Source organism: Hemibagrus wyckioides, linkage group LG19 (genome assembly GCF_019097595.1).
Source record: "Hemibagrus wyckioides isolate EC202008001 linkage group LG19, SWU_Hwy_1.0, whole genome shotgun sequence".
In the NCBI taxonomy this organism is placed as follows: Eukaryota; Metazoa; Chordata; class Actinopteri; order Siluriformes; family Bagridae; genus Hemibagrus; species Hemibagrus wyckioides.
This window is the reverse complement of record NC_080728.1, coordinates 16,075,772-16,097,500: the sequence shown is the minus strand read 5'-3', so window position 1 is coordinate 16,097,500 and position 21,729 is coordinate 16,075,772. Positions and strand designations below refer to the sequence as shown.

At 40.8% G+C, this 21,729-nt stretch overlaps 3 protein-coding genes across 3 annotated transcripts in view; 2 read left to right on the top strand and 1 right to left on the bottom strand.

The window, feature by feature from the left end:
• Positions 1-7,956, top strand: part of hspa14 (heat shock protein 14) — an 18,660-nt gene extending 10,704 nt beyond the window's left edge. Inside the window, exons 3-14 of the mRNA XM_058417129.1 lie at positions 699-781; positions 1,116-1,164; positions 1,271-1,376; positions 2,267-2,357; positions 2,450-2,554; positions 2,941-3,102; positions 4,665-4,820; positions 4,897-4,999; positions 5,554-5,769; positions 7,289-7,438; positions 7,528-7,595; positions 7,697-7,956. Of these exons, the coding sequence (XP_058273112.1) occupies positions 699-781; positions 1,116-1,164; positions 1,271-1,376; positions 2,267-2,357; positions 2,450-2,554; positions 2,941-3,102; positions 4,665-4,820; positions 4,897-4,999; positions 5,554-5,769; positions 7,289-7,438; positions 7,528-7,595; positions 7,697-7,784 (1,377 nt within the window). The 3' untranslated portion in view covers positions 7,785-7,956. The remainder of the gene's footprint in view (positions 1-698; positions 782-1,115; positions 1,165-1,270; positions 1,377-2,266; positions 2,358-2,449; positions 2,555-2,940; positions 3,103-4,664; positions 4,821-4,896; positions 5,000-5,553; positions 5,770-7,288; positions 7,439-7,527; positions 7,596-7,696) is intronic.
• A 1,622-nt stretch (positions 7,957-9,578) lies between these two features.
• dclre1c (DNA cross-link repair 1C, PSO2 homolog (S. cerevisiae)) lies at positions 9,579-18,524 on the bottom strand. Its single transcript, XM_058417128.1, has 14 exons — positions 18,246-18,524; positions 18,094-18,145; positions 17,677-17,761; positions 17,532-17,591; positions 16,515-16,570; positions 15,983-16,084; positions 15,267-15,339; positions 13,869-14,009; positions 13,656-13,757; positions 13,435-13,571; positions 12,690-12,744; positions 12,508-12,596; positions 12,323-12,420; positions 9,579-11,044 (listed from the first exon to the last, which is right to left on the bottom strand). Exons 1-14 carry the CDS (start codon positions 18,352-18,354, stop codon positions 10,263-10,265), a joined length of 1,941 nt encoding a protein of 646 aa, XP_058273111.1. The 5' UTR covers positions 18,355-18,524; the 3' UTR covers positions 9,579-10,262.
• Positions 18,525-19,892: 1,368 nt separating this feature from the next.
• Positions 19,893-21,520, top strand: meig1 (meiosis/spermiogenesis associated 1). The gene is made up of 3 exons (XM_058417495.1): positions 19,893-20,252; positions 20,457-20,653; positions 20,928-21,520. Exons 2-3 carry the CDS (start codon positions 20,501-20,503, stop codon positions 21,054-21,056), a joined length of 282 nt encoding a protein of 93 aa, XP_058273478.1. The 5' UTR covers positions 19,893-20,252; positions 20,457-20,500; the 3' UTR covers positions 21,057-21,520.
• Positions 21,521-21,729: the final 209 nt, after the last annotated feature.

The window sequence follows — 21,729 nt, the reverse complement described above, 5'->3', positions numbered from 1 at the left end:
TGTCGCCGGTCACCACTGTTCCTTCCTTGGACCACTTTTGATAGATACTGACTACTGCAGACTGGGAACACCCCGGTGGAGATGGATGGATGGATGGATGGATAGATGGATGGATACATACATACATACATACATACATACATACTTACTTACTTACTTACTTACTTACTGACTTACTGACTTACTGACTGACTTTATTCATCCCAAAGGGAAATTCACATGATGCTCTGATCCAGTGGTCTAGCCATCACAATTTGGCCCTTTGTCAAACTCACTCAAATCCTTACACTTGTCCATTTTTCCATCAACTTTGAGGACAAAATGTTCACTTGCTGCCTAATATATCCCACCCACTAACAGGTGCCATGATGAGATCATCAGTCTTATTCACTTCACCTGTCAGTGATCATAATGTTATGCCTGATCGGTGTATGAAATGATTAATCATTTTTTGTAGAATAAATTAATATGCTTTTGTTTTCTGCATGAGATGAAAAGACTTAATTTTGTCTTTTTAAAGGGTGCCAATAATTCTGGAGCCGACATTTTGTTTTTCCAAGTCTTCTAATAGTTACGTGCATTATGTATACTACCTATGTTGCCATGTTCTAGTTGATCTCTTGTTTAGATTTGACTGCAGTGAAATACACTGAACACACATTAATAGTCTCTCTTATTTCTCTTGCTATTTTCCTCAGATTGTTGGTATTGCAGCGAAGCAGGGCAGAATAAGGAACGCAGCCAATACTGTGGTGAAAGTGAAGCAGATTCTTGGCAGACGGTACGTCTCGTTCTCTGTTACCCCCACCCACCCCCAAAATCGAATCTCACACTGGATCTTATTGGTCAAGACAGATGACCTTTTGTTAAAGCACCCAATTACACTTTCCTTCCAACCACCATAAACCCCCACCGGCCATTTTTATTTACGATTGAGTGCAAAAGTTTGCACACCCTCAGGAATGTGATCCATGTTTACTGTGTTAGGTTACCATTCAGAGGCAGAAACCATGCTTTACTGCATTTAATTTTCCTCAGTGTTGTCTTGTCTTGTGATCCAAGATCTTTAAAAATGTGTGATGGTTAAAAAAACATTTGAACATTTTTTCCTTCAGCTACGATGACCCAGAGGTTCAGGCACACAGAGACGAAAGCAAATGTACAGTAAGTAGATTTCTGATCTTATTTCTGATGGAAGGAACATTTTACACAAAACACATCATGTATTACATTATCCTTTGGTGGTGGTGGTCTTTCTCGCAACCTTCAGATCATCAACAAAGGGGATGTGCCCATGTATGAACTGGACACGGGGGAGACCACCAAGTGCGTGTCCCCTGAAGATGTAGCCAAACTGATTTTCCACAAAATGAAAGGTACGTGACTGAGTTCTGACGTTGCTTTCACAAAGCGTTTGTTTGGTTTTAATGGAACCATGGTTCCTTGTTCTCCTCACTGTGGCCCTTTACATAGCAGTCACACTCGAGTGTGGACTAAAACACAAAGTCTAAAAAGCGTCTTCAAATGAACCTTTGAGCAATTTGACTCTGAGTCGACTCGCTACAGGAAGTGAATCAAACACTGTTTTTTTTGTAGTGTATTTGTGAATATTGAGCCCAATAAAGCTCAAGTGCTCCAGAAATGCTGTGATCTGAATCTTTGGACCGGTTAACATGGACATAATACACAAAACAAGTTATTTATAGAATTATTATCTAATCAGTTAGCTCTCAGTGAATCTTTGTTGTCCCTGCTCTGGCCATTTTTGTGATTTTTACACACACTAAGTGTAGTGTTTTAGCATTGCTGTATTTTGTATTGAATGTAAATACACTGTCAGCCCTAGATTTATAAAAATAGCCTTTATTTGTCACATATACATTACTGCACAGTGAAATTCTTTTTTTGTATATATCATATCCTTGGAGGTTGGGGTCAGAGCGCAGGGTCAGCCATGATGCAGCATCCCTGGAGCAGAGAGTTTTAAGGGCCTTGCTCAAGAGCCCAATGGTGGCAACTTGGCGGTGCTGGGGCTTGAACCCCCGATCTTCAGGTCACCGACCCAGAGCCTTAACCACTTGAGCCACCACTGCCCATCAGTCATGCCCATCAGTATGTGCTGTGTAACACCAAACCAAATAGCAAACGAACCAAAAGAATCAGTTTCACTCTAATAGGCGTGGAAGAGTCCGAAACTTTGGTTCACTTTTGGAAAGATATTGTCTGTGACTTAAAGAAAACAATTTTTTCCGGTGTGTGTGCCCAGAGACTGCTCAGTCAGCTTTGGGTTCTGATGTTAAAGACGCCGTCATCACTGTGCCTTTCGAGTTTGGCGAGATGCAGAAAAACGCACTGAGGTACTGGTCAATAAATTAAAAATATGCTGTATCTATATAGGTGTTACCGTAGAGCTCGGTGTGATGGCATGTGTCACAACACTTTGTTTCAGGAAAGCTGCAGAAGGAGCCGGATTTAACGTCCTCCGTCTGATTCACGAACCATCCGCCGCACTCCTGGCCTACGGCATCGGTCAGGACTCTCCGTCAGGGAAGAGGTAGAGACTCGGCGAGACTTTGTCTCCTCACAGAAAATGGCACCATGCATGTAAAAGACCCTGCGTAAATTACTTTAGAAATCAGACCTGTTAGAATGAACATGTTTGATATTATCCTTGTGGCTGAAACTGTAGTCAGAGCCGCAGTTATCAGAAAATTCTGCAGTATAAACAAATGAACTATTGTTTTCTGGCCAGTATGAAACTTCACTGTTTTAAATGAGTTGTTTATGTATTTATTAACTCGGGGTAATTAACACGTTCTCACACATTAAAATATCTTCCGCTTCATTTTCACTGCACACTGTGTATAATGGCATAACATAATGGCATGAAACGAGAAGCTTTAGTTCATAGCTGATGTTTATTCCTCTGCTTTTGTTAAGCCATGTGCTGGTGTATAAACTCGGCGGCACGTCACTGAGTGTGACGGCTCTGGAGGTGAACAGCGGGATGTACCGAGTCCTCGCCACACACACTGACCACAGCACTGGAGGAGAGAGTTTCACACACGCTCTGGCTCAGTATCTGGCAGGCGAGTTCAAAAAGTAAGTTATATTGTCTGTGTGTAAAATAGTGTGTGTTTGTATGTGTAAAAGAGCGTGTGTGTGTGTGTGTGTAAAAGAGAGTGTGTGTGTGTGTTTGTATGTGTAAAAGAGTGTGTGTGTGTGTGTGTGTGTGTGTAAAAGAGAGTGTGTGTGTGTGTTTGTATGTGTAAAAGAGTGTGTGTGTGTGTGTGTGTGTAAGAGAGTGTGTGTGTGTGTGTGTGTAAGAGAGTGAGTGTGTGTGTGTGTGTAAGAGAGTGTGTGTGTGTGTGTGTAAGAGAGTGTGTGTGTGTGTGTAAGAGAGTGTGTGTGTGTGTGTGTGTGTAAGAGAGTGTGTGTGTGTGTGTGTGTGTGTGTAAGAGAGTGTGTGTGTGTGTAAGAGAGTGTGTGTGTGTGTAAGAGAGTGTGTGTGTGTGTGTGAGAGTGTGTGTGTGTGTGTGTGAAAGAGAATGTGTGTGTGTGTAAAAGAGAGTGTGTGTGTGTGTAAAAGAGTGTGTGTGTGTAAAAGACAGTGTGTGTGTGTGTGTGTAACAGTGTGTGTATGTAAAAGTGTTTGTGTGTGTGTGTAAGAGAGTGTGTGTGTGTAAAAGAGAGTGTGTGTGTGTGTAAGAGAGTGAGTGTGTGTGTGTGTGTGTAAGAGAGTGTGTGTGTGTAAAAGAGAGTGTGTGTGTGTGTAAGAGAGTGAGTGTGTGTGTGTGTGTAAGAGAGTGTGTGTGTGTAAGAGAGTGTGTGTGTGTGTGTGTGTGTAAGAGAGTGTGTGTGTGTGTGTGTGTGTGTAAGAGAGTGTGTGTGTGTGTGTGTGTAAGAGAGTGTGTGTGTGTGTAAGAGAGTGTGTGTGTGTGTAAGAGAGTGTGTGTGTGTGTGTGTGAAAGAGAATGTGTGTGTGTGTAAAAGAGAGTGTGTGTGTGTAAAAGAGAGTGTGTGTGTGTGTGTGTGTATGTAAAAGTGTTTGTGTGTGTGTGTGTGTAAAAGAGAGTGTGTGTGTGTAAAAGAGAGTGTGTGTGTGTGTGTGTGTAAGAGTGTGTGTGTGTGTGTAAGAGTGTGTGTGTGTGTGTAAGAGTGTGTGTGTGTGTAAGAGTGTGTGTGTGTGTGTAAGAGTGTGTGTGTGTGTAAGAGTGTGTGTGTGTGTAAGAGAGTGTATGTGTGTGTAAAAGAGAGCGTATGTGTGTGTAAAAGAGAGCGTATGTGTGTGTAAGAGTGTGTTTGTGTGTGTAAAAGAACGAACGTGTGTAAAAGGAGGGTGTGTGTGTAAGAGTGTGTATGTGTAAAAGAGAGCGCGTGTGTGTAAAAGGAGAGCGTGTGTGAAAGAGAGCGAGCGTGTGTTTGAGCAAGTGATTGTTTGAGCGAGCGAGCGTGTGTGTTTGAGCGAGAGAGAGGGCGTGTGTGTGTGTGAGCGAGCATGTGTGTGTTTGAGCAAGCGAGTGTGTGTGTTTGAGCGGGCGAGCGTGTGTGTGTGAGCGAGCAAGTCAGTGTGTGTGTGAGAGCGTGCGTGTACTGGAGCTCATTTTGTGAGTGCCTACATGTGTGTCTATGCACACACCGAGGCTCATTGCGTGTGTCCACAGGCTGCATAAGCAAGACGTGAGTGGGAACCCGAGGGCGATGATGAAGCTGATGAACAGCGCTGATGTAGCCAAACACAGTCTCTCTACACTGGGCAGCTCCAACTGCTTCGTAGACTCGCTCTACGACGGCATGGACTTTGACTGTAACGTGTCCAGGTAAAGCACTCGCTCCACCTGCATGTCAGTGTAACATTCAAACACCATGAAGATGGAAATGTGTTGTGTTTCACAGAGCACGCTTCGAGCTGATCTGCTCAAACCTGTTCAGCAAGAGCATGCAGCCAATCAGAAAACTCCTGGAGCAAGTCAACCTCTCCACCTCAGACGTCAACAAGGTAACGGACACCAGGGGGAGCCAGGAGTAAATCTAAAGGCTTCTAATTAAACTAAAAAACATTATCCAGGAAAAAATATTTAATAGGATGACTGATGAGATGCTGCTGATATTCATGTTTAAAGTACTTGTTGAGTGTATAATGTTCTCCTTGGAGGAAGAGCTGCTCAGTGCTGGAGGACAGTCAGAAAGAGTGAAGATAAGGTTACGTTCACGTTAGCACTGATAGAAAGTGACACAACCAATTTCCTGCCTCTGTGTCACACAGATCTGAGTTTTCTGTCTCCCCTCTTCCAGATACATGAGGTCACAGGAGCACATGATAGCCCTGTGTCAGGGGAGCATTACTGTGCCATCCCTCGCGATATTGACTCATTATACATCGCTCAGGAACCCTGTAGACACATAGGTTCCTACATAGGTTCCTTTTAAGGTTTTCTTTGCTCCAACAACAAAAAGGCTCTGAAATGCAGTTCTTCAGTCGCTTTTACCCGTGTAAGCAGTGATTAAAAAAAATGGAGGGCTTGAGCACCAACCCTGTAATCTGTACTGCAGGTGGTCCTGAGCGGAGGCTCTGCAAAGATTCCCAAACTCCAGCAGATGATCAAAGACATGTTCCCAGACGTGGAGCTGCTCTGCTCAATTCCTCCAGACGAGGTGATCCCGGTGGGTGCAGCCATGCAGGCGGGAATCCTGGTGGGTAAAGACAGCCTGGACCTGGATGAGGATTCCATCACTGTGGACTGCTGTGCCAGTGACATCCTGGTCAAGGTGAGAGTGAAACACTGACTTCAAATGGTGTAGGGGCTTTCAGTCATTTAGCTCAAATTGAAATATTCTGGACGGGTACACCGATCAGGCATAACATTATGAGCAGTGAGAGGTGAAGTGAATAACACTGATGATCTCCTCATCATGGCACCTGTTAGTGGGTGGGATATATTAGGCAGCAAGTGAACATTTTGTCCTCAAAGTTGATGTGTTAGAAGCAGGAAAAATGGACAAGCGTAAGGATTTGAGCGAGTTTGATGAAGGGCCAAATTGTGATGGCTAGACCACTGGATCAGAGCATCTCCAAAACTGCAGCTCTTGTGGGGTGTTCCCGGTCTGCAGTGGTCAGTATCTATCAAAACTGGTCCAAGGAAAGAACAGTGGTGAACCGGTGACAGGGTCATGGGCGGTCAAGGCTCATTGATGCATGTAGTGAGCGAAGGCTGGACCGTGTGATCTGATCTAACAGACGAGCTACTGTTGCTCAAACTGCTGAAGAAGTTAATGCTGGTTCTGATAGAAAGGTGTCGGAATACACAGTGCAGGACGGGTCAAGGCTGTTTTGGCAACAAAAGGGGGACCAGCACAATATTACGCAGATGGTCATAATGTTATGCCTGATTGGTGTATAATGTTATGTCGGTTATTCTGTAGTTGCACTGTAGCCGTATCGTATCAGTATCAGTGGGGAGCAAAAGTCTTGATGCTACAAAGACTGAAAAAGGCTTCTGATTTATCTGTACATAATTATCAGCAATAACTTCAGCAAAACATGGAATATATTTGCAAGAATGTCAGGAATCCTATGTATTTCTTCGTATATATGCCTTTCGCTTGAATGATGTACTTAGTAACCAGAGCATTACACTGAAGGAGAAATGACCAGCTTTGTCATATTTGGCTAAACCTGGTGCATGCAACAAACCACATTTAAATGAAGAGTCTTCATGCTATTTTAATCTTTTTCGCTACCCTAACACGCGCTACCTGTGTAGGAGTCGGACAATAAAAAGGACAAATTTCTCTGTCCATCTGCCTCCGCGATTTCCTCAACAACACCAAGTGGCTGTGACTCAGTGGAAAAACACTAGTTATTGAAAAGGAATTAACAAGCGTGACTGTAAATAACAGGGAACCGAAATGTCTTGTGTGTCACATGAATGTCCATGATGTCTATTTATTTATTCACTCATTCATTCCAAACAGTGTCCTTATACAGCAGGGGTGTCCAGACCTATTGGTTAAGGGCCGGTTTTCATTCCAACCAATCAGAAGCCACACCTGCATCTACTGAAAGCCAAGCTGATTAAACAGGTGGACTCAGGTGTGGCTTGACTGGTGTGAAAACCTGCCCCCACACCGGCCCTTTGCAGATAAGACCGGACATCCCTACTATAGTCACACTTTATTATGCAGGTTTTCTCTTTTCCGAACTCGCACACTAAAGGAAACATTATCTGTCAGGATCATGCGTGCTGTTGATTCCCAGTCTTACTCACCTGATCCTCTTATCTCACAGGAAGTGGACGACTCTGGTGTGGACATCTTCACCGTTTTGTTTCCATCAGGCACGCCCCTCCCTGCCCGTCGCCAGCACACACTACAGGGTCCCGGCAGCCTGGCGTCAGTGTGTCTTGAGCTCTACCAGGCCCAGAAACCTTTAGCACAGGTCTCTTATACCAGCACCATCTTTAAAGCTATAACATGCCAGCTCTCTATTTGTGATAAATGTGTTTAATCTTTTTTTTTGTCCTGCAGATTGTTCTTAGGGACCTTGAACCTAAGGAGGAGATGCATGATATCATCACAGTGGTTACAATGAAGAGGTAAACACCTTCATTCCTTAGACTGCATGCAGAAGAAGAAGAAGCACAGCAGTAGTGCATCGTGTTGCTTTACTGAAGCCGTATGTGTGCGTCTTTTTCAGGGACGGCTCACTCCACGTCACTTGTACAGAGCAAGGCAGCGGCAGATCCGAGGCTGTTACTATAGAAACAGCTGCAGCAGCATCATAGGAAACCTTCATACACTCATCTTGTACTATATTAACGTGTAAACCACAGCAGCTGTAATACACAGGCTCTGTAGAAAAACCCTGGGCATTCCAAAAAAAAAAAAAACACAAACTTGATGTTCCTTTAAACGAATATCTCCTTAAAATCAATAAAAAATATTTTTTTTGGTTCATTACAAATCTTTATATATGCGAATGTAGTTGGAGAACAGTAAATATCAGAACGAATAGATTAAACACACCACATGATGCTCGAGCGATCCGAGGTTAAAAGGTTAAACATGTCCATAAATAACTGCACACTTTTGTTCAAAAAAACTAGGGGGAAATAACTTGGGTACATTGTTGATAATAGTTCGGCACTTTCTAGCACCATCGTTAACGTATGCTAGAATGTACCAGAAATGTTAATTACAACCTGAGAGACATCCGTCCATAACAACCTGTTTACACAAGAAACTCTTCCTGAGAGAAACCTAAAGTGTTGTCAGAGACACTTTTGTCAGATGGGATCAACTTTTCTTTTTTTTTTTTCCACAAACACCAGGAAACACCTTTACCATTTTCTCACTGCATACATTCGTCTAGCAGCTGCAGTTAGATGTATTGTTGGTGTTTTTATTCTAAAGGCGGCGTAACGTATGCGTGTGGTTTGCTGATACCATCACCCTCGAGCAGGAGGTTAGAAGGATGTTTATGCAGGTCTCGCATGATGACTGACGCAGGGAGACTATACCACGTGTTCGGAGTTTATTTTGAACGTAAAGCAGGAGTGTACAGAGCAGGTTTACAATAAAAATCGAATAGTGAGGTTTTGGTGAATGGAAGTTAAAACTGGAACAGAAGAACATGTGAAGTCTGTACTTTTGTAACAAAAGATTGTGTCGCTAGTGTCTTCAGTGAGATACAGGAGGTTTTCATGACTGCAATAAACATTTCTAAAGGTTTATTTCAACAAGTTATTTCATCAAGTTGATGACACTCCAAAACACACCAGAAACACAGAGCTCTAGTAGCTGTGTTACTTATGTCACACAGATGTAACGGAGGGAATGAGGCAAAACGCATCCTCTGGAGATGAAATACAAAAGCTGCTGTTTTTTTCTGAACTCGACTCCGGCCTTTTTGTTTTTACTCAAATGCTTCTAATGACAGCCATGATGAGTTACAATGTGATGAGCTGTATTAAGGAATGTTCATTATTGTTAAAGGATTAATCTAAGCTTTGTGTAGCCTTTGTTGTTTCAGGGCCACATGTTTCGATTTGGCACAGGTTTTACGCCGGATGCCCTTCCTGACACAACCCTCTTATTTAATCTGGGCTTGGGACCGGCACTGAGAGTTAATTCTTCAGTAGCTGGGTTAGCACCCTGCCCGGGAATCAAACCCGGGCCGAGGCAATAAGAGCACGGGATCCTGCTGCTGGACCACCGGGAGGCTTGTCTAGCCGATATGTAATGTAAAAATAAAATCAGTCAAGAAGATAAGACTTTTATACATCAGTGAGGTCAGATGGTTGTAGAATGAATATGAACAGCAAAACAGCATGAACACTGTTAAAGGGAGGAATGAAACATGTAGGGTATTAATAGGAAACTAATCAGAGATGGTGTAATGTGATGCAGCCTGAACCAAAGCAGAGTTACTCTGACTAACTGAAGTTGAAGCGCTCATATATGATATGGCAGCTTGGTGGTTAAGGCATTGGCCTACTGATCAGAAGGTTGTGAGTTTGAATCCCAGGTCGACCAAAATGCCATTGCTAGCTTCCTGAGTAAGGTCCTTAACCCTTAATTGCTCAGTTGCCAGAAATGCAAAGGATTTACACTTATCTTTAATGTTGTGGAGCATCTAGGAATAAAAAGAGCCTGTTCCTGTTAGCAGCTGTGATGAGGCCATCACCATACCCTCCTCTCTCTTGAATGTAATAAGACCACAAAAACACACAGCTTATCATGTCATCAAGAAACTGGAAGCCCTGAGGATTCTCCAGTAACTGAAAGCTGTTACAAAGTGCTGGAACTGGAGACTTCCTCCTTCCGTAAACGTTAACCTCCATACCTCGTATAAAGTATCACAATCGTTCCATCAGTTTATACGCAGTGGCTGCTGTACAACTCCCTGTGGAAAATGTCACTCTAGAAACGACAAGGTATTAAAACATACTGTCTATTAGTTCTGATCAACAGCTGACCAATCGGAATTGAGAATTCAACGATGCTGCAATGTAAAAAATAAGTCAATTAAGACTGAATGTAAATATTTAAGGCAATTGCATACATTCTTCCTGAGCAACATCTTCCCCACCTGTGTTTCACGCTAGTTTGTATCTTACTATTTATTAATTATAAACTGTAGTATTTCAATTTATCCACAGATTTATTATGGAATGGTCAGCTTATGATCAGAAACTCATTATTACTCTCTCTTTTTCCGATTACTTTTAAGGCGCGTTTTATTCTGTGTGGTTTGGCCACAATCAGTCCGAACCCTGCTGATGATTTTTGCTGGTCACATCCTCTCCAGCAGCCAGCTTCTTGTACAGCTCCTTCAGCTCCTCAGGCTGCGGCGCCTTTGAGCCCGGAGTCAGCGGGAGATCAAAATCAGAGGACACCTGAGAATCTGAAGCTGGTTCTGTGTGATCTGTGACATCACACTGGTCCTGATGACTGTCAATCAAATCAGGCTGTCCGTCATTCCCAATGTGCACGATGTTCCTCTGTACAGGCTCAGTGTCGAGTTGACTGAGGCTCTCTAAAGCCGCCTCTGATACGTACGTTGACTGAGAGGAAGTCACGTGAACTGATTCGGATTCGTCGTCATCGTTGAAGAGCTCTGGGGACTGTGACGTTGTGTGGTCAGTAGACAGAGTCTGGCTGTTCTGACTGTTCTCCAGCTCACAGCTGTCATCGGTCCCCACCGGCTCTGCCGTGAAGAACGAACTCCAGCTGGGCGGAGCCGGCTTTGGAGGGGGCGGGGACATAACCACACAAGAAGGAGCATCTCCAGGAAGCTCCTCCTTCTCTGCATCACCTTCATCATCACCACCATCATCATCATCATCGTCATCATTGGACTCTGTGCAGTCCATGTAGTTGGATGTCTGAAGCGAAGGCTGCAGCTGTGGGAGAGTTTGCGTCTCCGTGTCCCCGAGTTCGGATTTTTCCGGACTGTGGCGCTCTTTCTCCAGATTCACAGCAAGCTTCTTTCTCATTGGTGTTACAGCAACGTCCCCAAAGAGCTCGTCATCAGTGTCCGAGCCTGGGACACAAAAACATAAACACAACTTTTATCCAGTGTCTATATAGTAGGAGCGTAAACGATACACTCAGGGCATGATTTGAATTGATTCAATTTAATGACTTAATGACTTCAATTTGATTTGAAGCTCCACATAGGACCCAACAGGTGAACTGCTTCATTTTACATCACAGTTAATATCTAGCTAAGTTTTTTCCTATATTGGAATTTTTACATTCTAGTTACAAATATGTGTAACTTTGCAGCCTTGATAAACATCTGATCTTTGGATGACAGAAGGACAAAATAAGAAAAGATACAACTGTAGCATGAATATTATAAGATTATAAAACTCTATTGTTATTCTTCAGCATGAAATCTGGTCAAGAAAGTTTTGGTCCTGAATACAGAAAGGAAAATTATTTAAAATGAATTATGATACGTAATGTGTATTGATATCCCATGAATTCCAGAAAACTTTTGATGTCTTTCAGCTAAGAGGTGAGCATGAATGTACAAAAACAGTAAACTAAATATTCCTCTGTACATTTTTTACTTTTTGGTTTCTATAGTAGAAGAGGAGTATCTTGCCTAGTACATGATATATAGAGAGTCTTCTTCTTCTTCTTTTCACCACAGCGAATCATCTCTCTCCATCTATCCCTATCTTCTGTATCCTCAACACTTACACCCACTAGCTTCATATCCTCATTTATTACATCCATATACCTTCTCTTTGGCTCCTGCCTGGCAGCTCCATGTCCAACATTCTCTTACCAATATACTCACTCTCCCTCCTATGAACATGTCCAAACCATCTTAATCTGTCCTCCCTAACTCTGTCCCCCAAACGTCCAACATGAGCTGTCCCTCTGATGTACTCGTTCCTAATCCTGTCCAACCGTGTCACTCCCAAAGAGAACCTCGAAGAGAATCGAGTACTGACGATTTGCATTATTAAATTTGGCAAGGGTTTACACCGGATGCCCTTCCTGATGCAGCCCTCTCTATTTATCCGGGCTTGGGACCGGCACAGAAGTCACTGGACTGTGACCCCCATGGCTAGATTACATGATATATAGAGAGTATTTATTCATATTAATAATTTACTTTAAACAAACCCATGGGATAAGCGACACATCTTGTCTTCTCATCTTGTCCTTTCTGACCAATTCATTAGTTTATCGTTACCCAAATTTCTATATATGGATGAAAAATCATTGATTAGGGTTCAGACGAGATAACAGGCAAAACACATGATGCTACTGATACAAAAAATGACAGAACTGTGTGTAATACCTTGTGAAGTGGACTTTATTCTGCCTCTTTTCAGCTTCCCAAGAGGCTTATAGACAACCTCAGCTCCTTCTGAGTGTTTTCTACACATAAGATTCAGCCTGAAATAAAGAAACATGCTTTCTCAGGATCGGGGCAAGCAATCAGTTTTACAAGAATTCGTTGATAACGTGTGTATGAAGTCTTACAGCTCACAGACGTCCTCTACGGTGCGGCCCAGAGGAACGACGTTAGGGTAAATATGAACAGGGTTGATGTAGGAGAGGAAATCCTTGATCTGATAATAGAAGTATGTACAGAATATACAGTACACTGATTGGGTGGAATTATCACAAACATAACGTCCAATCACCGTGTAAATCTTTCTTACCTCAGAGTATGAGGAATGAAAAGAGAAACAAGCCCTGTAGGAGCTTTCACCCATCCTGAAAAGGCACAGTAAAGTTTTTATTCATTTATGCATCTTTAATTCCGTTAACTCTCTTCCCTCATCATAATCAGTAGTGATCAAGCGATCTCTGCACCTTATTAGGATGTCTGCATCCACCAATCACTCTTCAGTCTTCACTTTGTTCTAGTCTAATCTGGAAATGACCACACATGTGGAAGTCTTCCATAGGTAAAAATGTCATCTACTTAAGAGTGGGGTGGGGTTCAAAAAAGCAGTAACTCATAGGCCCGGGGCCAGGTCTTAATGCCCCCCCTGATAATAATGTCTGTTTTCTTCATGATACTTCTTAGGTTTCTTCTGAATCTTTATCTGTACACTATAACCAGTACAAGTACATGAACCTAGACCCTCGCTACACAGTGCAAAAGTTTACACACCCTTGTTTACCAAGTGACCATGAAATAAAAATGTGCAAATAAATAAACAGATGTTTTGTGATGATTTAAGCTTAGAAGAAGGCAGTACATGGGCATGTGGTGGAGTTATAATAATGCTTATATATAATAAGAGCTTAGATTTGTTGTGGGGTGCACAAACTTTTGCACATAATGGTATACTGTACGTATTAATTATACCTAGGTTAAGGAAAGTTTTGTGTCATTTTAAAAAGATGGTATCCTATATTATAGATGATATTATATATTATAGATGATAGATACTGTACTTGACGATGACGTTGGTCTTCCTGGTCCGTTCTCCAAACCACATAGTGGAAGGTTTGATGCTGATTATGCGCAGTGGTGTACCATCTGGTGCTAAAGAGCCACACGGCAGTCTGTTCGTCCTGAACAACTCGTCGTCCTGTGACAAGCAGAAAATAATTATATTGAAGCGTTCGGCTGCAGAGAGCGGTGCACATTCAGCAGTGCAGGAAGTGGAACATGCCTTGGGGTGCCTGCAGGCGTGGATTTGTGTTGTTCTGTTTGTGGTCACGTGGTCCAGGATTTCTGGCATTTGCCTGAACATTTTCAAGCTGTTCACATGGACCTACACCAAAACCCCAGAGATTCGAATCATGATTTAGAAATACAACAATATTAAATGTTTACTCACATACCTGATTCATGGATGATGTTTTTATTTCTTAATGATTACTACCTGTGAATTAAATTCCTGCCCCAGGTTGGTGAAGAGGTATTCATAACCATATGCTGCTTTGCAGTTCAGCCAGATGACGTGGTACGGACTCCGATAAATCCAGTCTTGAACCAGCTTCCTGATACCAGTCAGACAAGCCTCCTACACATGACACAGTGTAAGGAGATACTGTATGTGAGTGTACTGAGAGAACCTTATTAATGTGGCCATAACAACAAATGGATGTAGCTGAATGCAAAAGTATGTAAATAAATACAGAGAAATTATATATACAAATTAACATTTGTGTTAAGATTTACAGATAAGAGAATGAATTCTGATATATGATTAGTCAGAAGGTGTTCATTATTATTATTATTTTAGCTCTAACTTCATGAGTAAGAGAAAAAGCTGTTATAATGTAAATGACCATTAGACCGATTATTTTCATGGATGATACACGGCACTAAGTCTAACTATGCGACAAGTTGCCTATTAATATAGTAAAAATTGTAATTGTTGGCAGACTGTTTGTAAGGAAACGCTGGAGGAGGTCACTAATCGGCTTCAGTGTGTTAACAGTAACTCAGTGATACACTGTACCATACATCATTGTTATTTTCCTTTATACCACAATCTGTCTGAAGACTTCATTCTGATGAGCTGGAAGGTTTGCATTCAAACAGGTAGTTCTATATATATATATATATATATATATATATATATATATATTTTATATATATATATATATATATATATATATATATATATATATATATATATATATATATATATACACACACACACCAATCAGGCATAACATTATGAGCAGTGAGAGGTGAAGTGAGTAACACTGATGATCTCCTCATCATGGCACCTGTTAGTGGGTGGGATATATTAGGCAGCAAGTCAACATTTTGTCCTCAAAGTTGATGTGTTAGAAGCAGGAAAATTGGACAAGCTTGACAAGGGTCAAATTGTGATGGCTAGACGACTGGATCAGAGCATCTCCAAAACTGCAGCTCTTGTGGGGTGTTCCCGGTCTGCAGTGGTCAGTATCTATCAAAACTATCCTTTAGGCCCTGTAAGTCCTTTTAAGACATGTAAGTTGAGAGGTGGGGCCTCCTCGCAACTTACAGGACTTAAAGGATCTGCTGTTAACATCTTGGTGCCAGATACCACAGCACACCTTCAGGGATCTAGTGGAGTCCATGCCTTGACGGGTCAGGGCTGTTTTGGCAGCAAAAGGTGGACCAACACAATATTAAGCAGGTGGTCATAATGTTATGCCTGATCAGTATATATATATATATATATGTATGTATGTATGTATGTATATATGGTCAGAAAACTTGAGGGGTGCGAACTTCTGCTCCTGACCATATAACTGTACCACATGGGCAGTTTAAATATACTCACTCTGCTCGGGATCTGATAGAACCTGGGGTCGTAGAACGTGCTGTCCAAGTACACACTCTGAATGTCTTTAACTCTGCAACAAGGAGCATGGAACAGAGTCACTTTACACAGTACATCTAACTTACTTGCTGCACATTTCCACATTCAGAAAAAACGAACATGACCCAGCTGAGCATTTCCGAATGAAGGATATTACACAGAGATCCAACTTTCGGATCTCTTTAACCCTTTGCTCTTAACTGAAAAACTCAGAAGTATCAGAAGTGAATGTTATTCCACATCTGACTGCATTTCACTTCCCTTTCATCAGTGTGTTGCAGTCATGTCACACTGAAATGCAATCACTGTCCAAGGAGAAATTAAATAAAGGCCTGAAAGCTAGCCCTTAAATTGCATTTTTATACATTTAGTGTTTCATAGATCCCCTTATCCAGAGCGACTTACATTTATCTCATTAATACAACTGAGCAGTTGAGGGTCCAGGACCCAGCAATGGCAGCTTGAACTCACAACCTTCTGATCAGTCGTCCAACGCCTTAACCACTGAGCTGGACTTCCCCATTTTGTATCACATATTTCTCCTGGAGCTTTCTGGCATGGCATTCGTACATACGTCACACTTCTGTGCTATAAAAACCTGCCTTTGCCTCAGCAACAGGAAGCATGAGGAGGAGGTGGAAATGGGTCACATCACAACTACATGCAATGCTTCACACCTGTTTCCAGAGTGCAGGTGCTCCATCCTCGCAGCATCTCCAGCAGCCAGGCGGAAATCTCCGGTGTACAGCACAGTGCCCTGAGCCCCCTCAAAGAGAAACCTGCAGGAAGACAAATATGCACAGAACAGAAACCCGGTGACAAGTAGAGCATCACACACACGTATCTGTGAATTTAGTGATGATGGAGAGAATATTCAAATGAGCATCGATTGAGTTTTGAGTCCTGCCTAGTCCAGTGTTTACGGTAATGATGGTGCCTTGAAGCTTCAGTAGTGTAATTCAATAAGGAATAAAACACTACAAAAGTTACTGTTTCCAGGCCAAAGTTATTGTTCAATACCCGCACATCCTGACACATTTCATTCCTTGACAATCTGGCAATGTGGAACAACTGAGTTACTGTTTTCACTTACAGCAGTTGAGTAGCAGCTTGTTTGACACTAGCCTCTCTTTTCTCTTTCTCTCTTGACTTTCCATTACATGATGCTTGACTTGATTAGCAGTGCTAAACAGTACAGTAAGTACATACATGACAGATCCAGGGCAATGTCCAGCCGGCAACAACGTCACAACAACGTCTTCCACCTGAGAACACAAGACAAGCATTCGATTAATGAAACTGGAACATATTTACACTATAACACTATAAGTAGTGAGATTCATATGTTATTTCTCCCAGGATTCCTGGCTACACAACATACCTCAGGCATGAGACTGAAATATGTAATAGGAGTGTACTACATCCTAACACACTACAACACTACACTATATATATATACACACACACTGATCAGGCATAACATTATGAGCACTGACAGGTGAATTGAGTAACACTGATGATCTCCTCATCATGGCACCTGTTAGTGGGTGGGATATATTAGGCAGCAAGTGAACATTTTGTCCTCAAAGTTGATGTGTTAGAAGCAGGAAAAATGGACAAGCGTAAGGATTTGAGTGAGTTTGATGAAGGGCCAAATTGTGATGGCTAGACCACTGGATCAGAGCATCTCCAAAACTGCAGCTCTTGTGGGGTGTTCCCGGTCTGCAGCGGTCAGTATCTATCAAAAGTGGTCCAAGGAAGGAACAGTGGTGAACCGGCAACAGGGTCATGGGCGGTCAAGGCTCATTGATGCACGTGGGGAGTGAAGGCTGGCCCGTGTGATCCGATCCAACAGACGAGCTACTGTTGCTCAGATTGCTGAAGAAGTTAATGCTGGTTCTGATAGAAAGGTGTCAGAATACACAGTGCAGGACGGGTCAGGACTCCTTCGGCAGCAAAAGGGGGACCAACACAATATTAGGACGGTGCTATATAAGCCTCAGCAGTAAATAGAAGGTACAGTCTGTTAGAGGGGTTACGGGTATGTTTCTAAAAAGGCTGGTAAACATATTATATTTTTAAATTAAGATTAAAAACGATTATTTAGTTTCATCCTCAAAATCCTTTCTCGTTACTTTCTTTATGACATATTATTATTATATTAATAAATGCTAGTTATTAATTAGGAGCTACGGAGACAAAGATACGCATCATGTCTGAGCTCACCTCTCCTGTAACTTCATCAGTCAGTGATATGTGTGTCGGACTGTCCAATTCAAGAGCCACCTGGAATCACATCATTTCTGAGAGTAAGCAGATCTATAAATAAAATAGATTTAATCAAAGAAATGTGCATTTTCCTGTAACTTACGATGCGGTTTTCCCAGAATTCATATTTTGGGTTGTTGAGTAGGAGCTCCTTTGTGACAAATGAGCAGTACAACTTCACAGTTAAGCTACAACAACAACAACAAACAACAATATAAAGTCATTGATTAAGTAATGAATAACACAGTTGGTGTAAGTGCTGATACAGGAACATAATCTTTAACTATGTGATGCAATGTGGCTTGATTTAAAACAGTAACAATGTTTTATTTATTATAAAATGACATGATGTACTTTTTATCCATTTATAGTTACATTTAATGCTATGGAGACAAGTCGGTTCCTGTTATCAGATGTTACAGAGGCTAGAGTCATTCCCTTGAACCAGTATTAAAGCAGATGTTACAGAAATTTATATATTAAAAATAAAGCTTATGTGTTCAGGCTTGGAGTTTCTTACCTAAACTTTAATTTTCTCTTCAGTAAAGGTCCTTTCAGTCCTTTCATATGATCTGCAGAAGACACTTACAATGTTACACTGATGATATTCATCAACACTTAATATCTGAGACAGTAAGCACAAAGAATTGAAAACTTTTAATGAAATATTACCTTTGTGACAGTGAGACAGAAAATAAGCTCTGGCGTGTAGATTTTCTCTGTCAAATCTATCAACAGAGATGGATGGATATTCCTTCATCCGTCCAGGGAAGGAACTCATTCTGACCTTACTCACACCGGTGCTAGCTTAGTTAACTTAAATACCTAGCTTTTATATACAGGTTTAAGCTGAGAAAGAAGACCAGGACTTTCTGCAAACATCTCCTTCACACGTTTAGTCTGATCTCAAACTCATGAAACACAAACACGCGCCATACCAGGAAACCAGGAGAGCGGGGTTGCCAGATCTGCGGCACCAAAAATCACCTCAATCCTGAAGCTTCACGGTTTTGAACATCATACACACAGACTTTAATCTCTAACCTTGCACTTTGAAATGATTATATTAATTAATATCATTTAAAAAAATCATATAATATAGTACACCACAACATTGTTGAATTATTATGATTATTATTATTATTATTATTATTATTATTATTTGTTTTAAATATAATACTTCTGCCTGCACTTCAAATCACAGGTTTATATTAATGCACTCATTATTATGAGTTTATAATGATAAATAATATTATGTATTATTATTAATACATTATCGTTTTTAACTTGAACAGGACACAATTTAGATATTCTAAATTGAATAATCCACAGATTTTTTTTTTTTTTACAATGTGTTGTTGGTTAATAAAGAAAGCATGTACTCAGTGATATGGTTAACTTTTGTGGTGAGGAGATGTGTATTGAACGTTAATGGAATCTTCAAGAGAAAGACAAAAGAGATGCTGGAGAGGAAACGACTGTTTGTAGAGGTTAAAGTGTAAATGATAACAGGAACCAACTTCACATGGATGCTCTGCAACATCATTGGAATGCTGCTGTGATATCAGAGGAATAAAACACTTGAGAACATACTACTTTTGGTAAATAATCACCTTCGGGTTAGTAATATTAGCTGTGTCCTGTACTGTACTGTTTTGTGTTGTTTTTGTATTGTCTGTTTATACTGTCTTTTGTCTTGCACTGTTCGCACCAGGTTGCACAAATTGCACTTTATGTAGCTAGAACAACTTTCTGTCCATGGCTCTTTGGTGTTGTTTTTGTTCTGTAGCTATATGACTTTATGTTATTTTATGTAGCATTAGGGTCCTGGAGAAACATTGTCTCATTTATGTACTGTGTCATCTATATGTGGTTGAAATGACAATTAAAAGCTTCTTGACTTGATTAGATTTTAAGCTGAATCACACCACTGTACTGTTTTTTAGTTTCCTTCGTGACATAATTAAAAAAAAGGAAAAAGAAAAGCAAAATTTCCTAATGCTGTTCTTTTATTAGGAATAGTATTAGAAATAATAAAGAACATTGTTAGATATTGACATAAACAAGGATTAGGCCTACAATTGAACGCTTCTCTGCTACTATTAAATATGTAGAATAAAAATAAATAAGAGAGCACCTTGGACAGCAGATAGTAAATGTCTTAATTATTGTCATTATTGTTAATGTCCTTAACAATAAAACCCTCAAAAACAGCTGCTCACTGGCGTGCGGAGTATTCACCTACCTGGCAACATTAAAGCACAGGACGGTAGAGCGACATCTAGTGATTATAAACAAACCTGACACGGTTCATTTATCGACGTTAGCTCTTTTAAAGACTAACCTGACGTCAAAAAAGCGAACGCATTAAACATTAACAAGAAGAAAATAATAATTAAAACGCATAAAGGGTTCAGTTTAGAAGAAATACAGCATTAGTCCTTAACGTTTATTGCTCAAAAAAGACAGGAAACTCCGGGATCAGTTAGAGTTGGCCAACCAGTTAACCCTGGACCAGATTGTAGTGACAGCAGTGTTGCTGAGAAACGATAAACAACAAGCACTTCATGTTGAAGACTGGTGAATATCCATTACAGGATACGTTTTTGGCACTTATTAATAACTAAATACAATCAATTTTGATATTTGGAAGTCTTAATTAACGGATTCAGCAACAAAGTAAGTAGTTAGACTAGTAGTTTATCAGCTAGTTAGTTACATGGAGTAAGGGGGGGGGGCTGAATGATAATAAGATGTAACCTGGATCATCTACTCAATTTATTTATTTTATTTTATTGTATTCAATTTATTTGTGTAGCTCTTGTATAACCATGGACATCGTCTCTATCTATGAGATCTATGTGTTTGTTTGCTTATTTCCAGTTTCAATAATCTTCAAGATCCAGGAAAAGAGCTGAGCGAAAGAGATGTCCTGTGCAAGAGATGTCCTGGATGCCAATGCCCGGCCCAAGTCCATGAGCCGAGCGAGGCACTGGACAGATGAGGTGGAGAATCTCTACAGGTTTCAGCAGGCAGGCTACAGGGATGAGTTGGAGTACAGGCAAATTAAACAAGTGGAGGTGATGTGATTGCACCTGGATTTATCTCGCTCTATCAACTCAAAATCATACACACATCCTGCACTCATTTCAAGTGCTTTATCGTGGTCAGGGTCATCATGGTGGACGTCAAGGGGGGGCAGAAATACATCCTCAATGAGACGATAGTCCATCACATGACCCCACACATTTAAGTGCATATTAATCCACCATACAGGAGACCAGTGGATACCCATGAAGATCTGTTATAATTATTGGTTCTAACTTGTCCTTAAATCTTTCTGTGCTGTTTCAGATTGACCGCTGGCCAGAGACAGGGTTCGTGAAGAAGCTTCAGCGCAGAGACAACACCTTTTATTACTATAGCAGAAAGCGGGAATGTGAGGACAGAGATGTGCACAAAGTCAAGGTGTATGCGTACTGACCCGCTTAATCCACCTGCTTTGGCACTTCTTCTGGATCGCACTCTCTCCCTCTATGATTTTTAACAAAGCTCTGCAAGCTGATAGATAATCTGTGTTATTGTGTGCCTGTGAATTAGAACAAGACATTTCATACATGACAAAGCAGGAAAACTGCTATTATTATTATTATTATTATTATTATTATTATTATTATTATTATTATTATTAGCAGTAGTAGTAGTAGTAGTAGTAGTATTTGTGCATCTCATCCTTTTAACCCTGTACAATACAGTCCTTCAGTCAAGGCAGTGATTTAAAGCTGTGTAAATCTGATCATTTTAACAAAGTATGTTCATATGGCTATTTGTTATAGACTTTACTGTATCATTATTTTCTTTATCAAAAAAGAATCTGAAGAGATTTTTTATATGATTTTGTTGTCATTGACTTTTTCCCTACATCTGAATAAAACAAGGCTTTTTAAAACAAACTGAATATTCTGTGACAAATCTATCTATCTATCTATCTATCTATCTATCTATCTATCTATCTATCTATCTATCTATCTATCTATCTGTCTGCTTGTCTATCTATCTATCTATCTATCTATCTATCTATCTATCTATCTATCTATCTATCTATCTATCTATCTATCTATCTATCAAAACACAGCCTGTGTCTTTAAGACTACGT

Coding starts and splice junctions, on each gene's coding strand:
- dclre1c (XM_058417128.1), bottom strand. CDS start 18,354: ATGAGTTCCTTCCCTGGACGGATGAAGGAATATCCATCCATCTCTGTT. Junction 16,085..16,514: donor CATTGCCCTGGATCTGTCAT/GTATGTACTTAC, acceptor GTCTTCCTGCAG/GTTTCTCTTTGAGGGGGCTC. Junction 12,597..12,689: donor TTCATTCCTCATACTCTGAG/GTAAGAAAGATT, acceptor TTCTATTATCAG/ATCAAGGATTTCCTCTCCTA.
- meig1 (XM_058417495.1), top strand. CDS start 20,501: ATGTCCTGTGCAAGAGATGTCCTGGATGCCAATGCCCGGCCCAAGTCC. Junction 20,654..20,927: donor GGCAAATTAAACAAGTGGAG/GTGATGTGATTG, acceptor GTGCTGTTTCAG/ATTGACCGCTGGCCAGAGAC.